The 7833-nt window shown below is 42.1% G+C and overlaps 1 protein-coding gene across 1 annotated transcript; it reads left to right on the top strand.

The window, feature by feature from the left end:
- The first annotated feature begins 3791 nt into the window (after positions 1–3791).
- Tmem74 (transmembrane protein 74) lies at positions 3792–7146 on the top strand. The gene is made up of 2 exons (XM_028765544.1): positions 3792–3907; positions 5795–7146. The coding sequence occupies exon 2, from the start codon at positions 6198–6200 to the stop codon at positions 7113–7115; it is 918 nt and encodes a 305-aa protein (XP_028621377.1). The 5' UTR covers positions 3792–3907; positions 5795–6197; the 3' UTR covers positions 7116–7146.
- The last annotated feature ends 687 nt before the right edge of the window (positions 7147–7833 follow it).

The raw sequence follows: 7833 nt of genomic DNA, 5'->3' as shown, positions 1-7833 counted from the left end.
GGGGGGGCGGCGTGAGGGGAGGGGAGGGGAGGGGAGGGGAGAGGAGAGAAGAGGAGAAGAGGAAAAGAAAAACACTTTTCTAGATGGAGAATTTCCTCTCTAAAACGACTGACTCTTGGTCTCTTTTGTTGTCAGTGTTCAGGCATGGGGCTTATTTAACAATCCTGTAAAGCTAAGGTAAGCATACATAGTAAATTTATAATGTATTATTTTTTTACTTATAGAGTTTGCCTAATAAATGAGACCTTCTTTACTTTAAATTTTAGACACTGTCAGCCTTCTATATAACTTGGACTGTTTCCAAACTTTAACCAATTTAACCCAAAATTGTCTTTTTGATTTTTCCACTGCTTGCCCTCTCATGAAAACATTAATCCTCTAAGGAAGTTTATTTACAATTAGTCTTTATTTTGGATGAGGGAGAAATTTGATGAGATACTTTGTAAAGAGGCTGGATGTTAAAAGCCCCAATACTACTCTTGTCTTAAATGGTCAATTTACTTGGAATCTATTTTATTACTAGTTAATCTAGCATAATAATGATTGTTTCTCTAATACCAGAGTAAATTGAGGCATATTAAAATTTATGTAAATCAAAATCATTATGTAGATTGTTAATGCTATCATTTTGCTAAGGCCGATGGCTTTGTTAGCAGATACTACTTGCTACTACTGGATATATGCTTCATTATGTCATGCTCATAGACTGTAATAGAAGAAGCTGGTTTTCAAGGAAGCTAAATTTTATTTTGGAAGGAGAAACATATAGAAAGCAGTGTGAAGTATATATGGAATACTTCTGCATATGTAAAATTCCAACTTAAAGGGAAGTGAGTTATGCCAGCTGAGTGCCAAGTAGGAGGAAGTTTAGGAAGCTGACCAAGAAAAACTCTTGAGAAAAAGTTTTAGAGTCAGGCTTTTGGAAATGGCAGTGTGTGATAAAGGCTGGGAGTGGAGGTTTTTTTTTTTTTCTTTTTTTACACAAATGAAATGTTTGCAAAGTTCATCATTCAGGAAATCAGTCAATTTTTCTTTACCATTTTTTTCTCTGCAATATTCTGAAGGAAATTTTGTAGTATATTGATACAGAATCAACTTCATTTTTGTTTAGATTTACTTATTTTATGTGTGTGAGCATCTGTGAACTACATGCATGCCTGGTACCAGAAACGGGAGGTTTTTTTCCTGGACCTGGACTTATGGATGGTTGTAGGCTGTCATGTGGGTTCTGTGATTTGAACCCAGGTTCCCTACAAGAACAGGTATGCTTAACCAGTGAGGCTTCTCTGCATCCCCCATTGAGTTTTTAACGTGAAAGGGTATGTGGAGTCTAATGTTTTGTTTTACTTTTATGTGCATGTGATAATAATATGGAATGATAGAATAACTGCTAATTATCACCTGTCTCAATTGAGCTTTGTCATATTACTTAACTGAATGAAAGAGAAAGACTGAACTTTCTGCATCATGTAAGATGTTCAACATGTCAGTCATCACAATAAGGTATTTATAGTTGCCATTACATGTTCAGGTGCCTAAGTCACGAATTGAACAGCATTTAGTGCTTATTTAGACATTCAAGATATATCATAAGGTAGTGCATAATAAGTATTTAAAATTCCAGTGTTGACAAATTTACAGGAGATAGATTCCTCTGGAGCTGCCACAGACAAAAATTACCTCATGTAAGAGATGTAAATTATAATTAGTCATCAGGGAGACCATGGGGGCTGCATTATCCAACTAGACAAATCCCTGTCTTAACTCTGCTAATAAATGGCTCTGTCTTTTTTTATGAAGAATCTCTAGTAGTATAGAATTCACTTCTCTGAGACACTTCATGCAAAATTATTAGAATGACTGTGTTTATATCAAATGCCAAGTCAACCTCCAATTAAATCTGATAGTGCTTCCCAGTGTGTCCCAACATCTGAGATGTACCAGTGTGTAATGGCAGTGGTGGCTTACTTAGTCCATCAGCCCACCAAATTGTCCTGTAGGCTCCCAAGATGTCACAGCCCTGGGATGATTGGCATGAGAAACCACCACTGTTTACACTTGTGTTTTACCTCTTATACATGATTGCCATGAAAAACAAGTAGCAAAACACTGTTGGGCACAGTATGGCAGCAAAGATGCTCATGATAGAATCAGACACAAGCAAGTATCTTGATTATTGGGTCTCAGATTTTGGTAGAGCAAGAATATACTTTTTCAAAATTTGATTCTAAATTGCAACATGAGTTTAACAACATTGCAGTCCTTACAGATAGTGTAAATATTGACAGTGGTAACATATTATCACTAATAGTTACCATTAACTGTTTTTGGTTATGCTTTCCACTTTAAAAACCATGATGTTTTTATGAACTTTAATTTATATAAAGCTAGTTATTCTATTGCCAACATCTCCTCCTTTAATTAAATATTCGTAGTTCCTTCTGCACCCCCTTATCTAACATCAGCTCAGGATTTTAACATCTTAGTTGTTCCCCTTTGGACACCTACACTATGTTTGGGTTTGATTTCCAATCTATAGTCCTGAGAGGGTCCCTCATAAATAAGGTTGGCAAGTGTGTCTTTGAAGGCTGGCTGGAAGAAAGGAACAGAGAAAATACATTCTCCATATAGTATAATGAGCCAAGGAGGAAATGAGAACTATGAGATTGACTTTCATCAAACATTTGTGAAGTAAAACAAATGGTATTATTATTTGCTGTGCCACTTTAAGAAGCTGATCTGTCTCTCAAGTGTGACTACAGAATTTATGTGAGCTACATGCAAGCAGAAAATGTCATAGATACTGTAATCCTTGGTACCTTGGATGGAAACAATCAGTGGAATCGAAATCACACTCAGAGATGATCCACAAAACACATATTTTCAAGATGTGCTGCTGAAGATTACTTTGCATAAAAGAGGGTGTTAGCTCCTCCTCTCTGAAGAGTGGCTTCAACCTTCAGTCTGCATTACCAAACCTCACCCCTCTCTTATGCTCCTGCCCCTCCCCCTAGTCAGCATAGCATAATGCATAGAATTTACTGAATACCAGTAGCATAAGTTTGGGCATTTTGTAATTCAGATATTCTGTGAAATTGAGGACTTTTACAGTACCTCTAAAATTGAATGAATTAAATAAAATGTGTAGGAAAGGCCCTGTCAATAAAGAATTCCAATTTTCTAACTTAGTAATATATTCAACAGATCCAAGTAAGTACAGGGGATAAACTGACACTGTTACTCTTGGTGTTCCCATTCTGCTTCTTTTATGGGAAAGGCAACGGCTTTGGAATCATACTCCTGGATAAGATTCCAAAGCTACTATTTATTGATCTCCTAACCTTTGTGGGCAGGGAGCAATGAATCTCTGTGAGCCTTCTTCCTTATTTTAAAAATAAAATTGATAAATTAAAAGACAAGACTTCCACTTTAAAAATGTGTTTTGACTATTCAATATGACAAAATGTGCAAGCTGCTTGGCACACAGTTGAAACTAAATGTATTGCTTGGTTCCCTAGTCCTCCAGAATCCTGTGTCTGCACTTGAGGCCGGTAGATGAGACGATGGTGGGCTGGGGACGTAGGGGAGACACACTCACCTTACAGAGGCCAGAGCTCCAAGCTCAAGCAGGTAAATGCTTGGACGGAGGAAACTGTTTCCCAGAAGAGCAACCTCCTGGAGGTGCTGGACGACGCCCTGAACTACATCTCCCGGGATGCTCTGCAGAAGGTAACAGCCCGCCCCGCCCTGCCCCGCCCTGCAGGATTCGGAGGGCACCGCCCACCCAGCAGAACCCAGCGGCAACACAGGCTACAAGTGCTGTGGCTGGGAATAACGGACTTTCTCCGAGTGCCACGCGGACGCGAGTGTTCCTGGCTTCAGTTTTACTGAGTGGCCAAAGCAGGAGGTGAGTAGCAGAGAATGGGGTGGGGAGGAAGCGCGCGGAGTGGAGAGAGAATCTGAGCTTGAAGCTAAAAGGAGCCGGGGCGTGCATCCCCACTCTCGCTTGAGATGCCTGCGGGACCTAAGCGGATGCAGCCAGACTGCAGGTGCTTTGATGGGCCAAGAGTCTGCTGCGAGAAGTGATTGAACCCGCAGCCTGTTGGGGGCACCCCTGTCCAGTGCAGGCAGCGGGTCCTATAAACCCAGTGCGCTCATCCTGCATCCTGTATTCTGTATCCCACTTCCCTACACAGTCTTCTGCAGACCAGCCTTGTTCCTATCTGGTCTGTCTATATTTTACTTCCTTTAATTGAGAAGCAGCAGACTAGGGAAAACCGTACTCTTGCCTTGGAGGTGCAATCTCATTAACTGGGCTTTTAAACAGATCAGAGAGAGGGCTGGGGGAGGGAAGAAGATACCTTTAGCTGGTCCCCTGGGATTATCCATCCTAAAGTGATGCTGGATTACGGATCGGATCTGCAAATCGATGGTACAGTTAGCGAGTTTCCGATGAGCGCGGGGGAGTGGGGAGAGAGGAGAGAGAGAGAGAGACAGAGAGAGAGAGAGAGAGAGAGAGAGAGAGAGAGAGAGAGAGAGAGAGTCCCGCTTTGTTATAAATTGGAAGTTTCGTGAGGGACCCTGCCAGTTTTATCTAAAGGAGTCTAATAAGATTAGCTAATTGTGCCAAAGGTTAATCAGAGCGCCTAGTGCCTCAGGGATCCATCTGTGATGATTTCAGTAATTGATGAAGCCGGTTTCCATTACTTCCTTCATTGAAGGATCTTTCAGTAGGGGCTTGTCCACTTGAAGAAGGCAAACTCTGATTCCGTTGCGGTTTCCTTACTCTTAGCTCTGTGTTTTCCTTCTTTTTCTTGTTCATTTTGTATTTCCAGTGCAAAGGATGGGGTGGGGCAAGTTTGAAGTGCAGCAGGAAGCATGACCATGTCAAGGTTCTTTTCTATTATGTGAGTTGCCTGACAGTCGTAGGTGAGGCTTGCTTGAACCTCTGCTGGAATTGGGGATTTTGACTCTTACTCCTCCAGCCATAGGTTAAACCATTCTGGATTGAAATAGAAGCAAAAGACGTTCTTGACTAACCTCCCTATATTTGGTGGGAGTGAGGGTGTGTAGGAAAAGATGGGCAGATGGCTTACTGTTCAATACAGAGTTCTGTCCTATCAAGGCTCTTGGTGCCCTGGAGGTGAGAGAGTGCTGCTGATGGCATTTCAGGGCTAGCCTTGGAAACTGCTTCTCCCTCCTCAACCTACTTGCCCAGGGTTTGTAAACACTTCTGGGTGGCTACTTTGTCTTGTTTGTTGGCAAACTGTAGAAAGAGGTAACTCAGACACACTGAGACTTTTGTGAGTGGGAACAGCAGCCACTCAGTGGGAGCAAGCAGTGTGTATGTGTGTGAAGTAGACTGGCTCATTGTGTTTTGTAGAAACCACAGTGATGTGTGTAAGATGCTCCCGACAAACAGGGAGTGGATAGAGCAGAGTAGTAGTGCATATGGGTATTTAACACGGAGCCTAGAGCTGTATGCAGTCGGTTACTGGCCATTTATGCAATAATTGAATCACTAGTTCTGATCACTCCTTTGGTCACTGGCTGATTAAGTCATCCTTTTCATTCACTTCGTAGCTGCTAGTCAAGATGCTGATGCAACTGGTCCCAGCCGATAGGAGCATGCATTCATTAAACCTGATCTGTATTAGAATCTGTTCTGAACTAGAGTATAAACATACAATCTAATTGAATTGCTTAGGAAGTCTGCTCTTGCTCAAGACCGCCAGAAATCCAACAGCTCTGCTCAAAAAAGGGCCCTGCCTTTCTTATTTGTGTCTTTCTGCAGGAAACTTGCCTTCTCATTTGAGGGATTCTGTCACAGCAATGTGTGAGCCCCTGGATAAATTTGGCTTGGTGACGGCAGTGTGCTCTCCCCAGAGATTCTGCCACATCCTCCTTGCTCCTTTTCTGCCCTGACCGGAGTTTCTCACTGCTAACCCCCGTGACAAGTCAGAAGATTTGCCCCTTCCATGATCTTCTTCCCCCAGATTCCCTCTCCCAGTTTTGCCCCTCTGATGAGAAACTGAGGATAAGGTGTCCTCAACCAGCCATGGCTGCGAAGGGAATGAGGACCAGGGGAGCAGGCCTCCCTACAGTATGGGATTAGACTCTGCCAGTTTCTTCTTATCTAATTGTGTTGCTGCTAGCAACATTTCTGGAAATTGCTGGGAGGCATCTAACTAGCTCTCATGGAGCTCCATTCTCTGGCTAAGAGGAACAGCCCAGTGGACTCATGCGATACTGTGGAGTGGAGTTCACGAGAGACTTCCGGTGACCATGCAGAAGAGGCAGCCATCAAAGCTGCTCTTTGCTATCAGAAAAACTTGACATCGACACCAAGGGCAGCTATGGTGGAAGTGTGTAGACTTAGTTCTTCTCCAGCATCCCCAACCTCCTTGCTCCAAGACAATGCTATTGCAACCAGCTTCTTCCCATCGGGACCTCCTGATTCAGGCAATAACCAAGTAATGGCTGATCGTAAAGTCTGTAATTGTTGCAGCCAGGAACTAGAAACTTCTTTTACTTACGTGGATGAGAATGTCAACTTGGAACAGAGAAGTCAGAGGTCACCGTCAGCCAAAGGCAGTAATCACCCTGGAGATCTTGGATGGGGAAACCCTAATGAATGGTCTCATGAGACTGCCATGTCTTTGATGTCTGAAGACGATGATGACACAAGTTCAGCAGCCACATCTTCAGGGAAGTCTGTAGATTATGGTTTCATCAGTGCTATCTTGTTCTTAGTCACTGGTATCTTGCTAGTGATCATTTCTTATATTGTCCCTCGGGAGGTGACAGTGGATCCCAACACAGTGGCAGCCCGGGAGATGGAACGCCTGGAAAAGGAGAGTGCAGTGTTAGGTGCACACCTGGACCGTTGTGTGATCGCTGGGCTCTGCCTCCTCACCCTCGGGGGAGTCGTTCTCTCTTGCTTGCTGATGATGTCTATGTGGAAAGGGGAGCTCTATCGTCGAAATAGATTTGCCTCTTCCAAAGAGTCTGCAAAACTCTATGGTTCTTTCAACTTCAGGATGAAAACTAGTACTAATGAAAACACTCTGGAACTCTCCTTGGTAGAGGAAGATACCCTTGCTGTACAGAGTTAGTTCTAAAATCCTTGAAAGACAGCCATACATTATATATACGTGTGTGTGTGTGTGTGTGTGTGTGTGTTTCCCCCTACAAGCCAGTGAGTGGTTTGTTTTCATGAATCTTGTGTAAGAAAGCCTATGTAAGTTGTAAAAGAAACCCTGGCCAGCTAATCCCTACTTAGCTGCAAACTGAAAATTAATTCACCTGAAATCACCATGAGTTTCTATTTCTAAACAAAATACTTCTGCTGACCTAATATATAAGTGTTGTCTTGTACATAAACATGGAGATTATTACTAGGGACTAGAAGGGTTCCTGCATAATGCGATCACTTTGCAATCTGTTCCGTGAAACGTAAGGACTAATTACATAGTAAGGCTCACATTTAATTTCCAAAGGTGCTTTTCCATTTTCTTGCTAATTTTTTTCCTGTAATTTGGCTAAGCCCTAAAATGTAAACGTTGGCAGTGTGAATATTTTGAAATCTAAGGATGCTGGTTATTTTTTTAAAGCTATAAGATATATTTTAAATTATTGCTATATTTAGAAGTGATAACTATGTCGTTAATATGTACCATCTAATAAAGATAATGTTACAAATCTTCTTCAGACCCATGTGAGGTTAACAAACTGTTTTCACAAGATATTTTCCTTATGCCTTCTTTCCCAATGAAGTAGAAGCATTTGCTGATACATAGTTCATTTCCTCCTTATGGATTTGCAGTCAGTTTG

The sequence above is a fragment of the Grammomys surdaster genome, unplaced genomic scaffold (assembly GCF_004785775.1).
Source record: "Grammomys surdaster isolate TR1022 unplaced genomic scaffold, NIH_TR_1.0 63, whole genome shotgun sequence".
Classification (NCBI taxonomy): domain Eukaryota; kingdom Metazoa; phylum Chordata; class Mammalia; order Rodentia; family Muridae; genus Grammomys; species Grammomys surdaster.
This window is presented reverse-complemented; position numbering and strand designations above follow the sequence as displayed.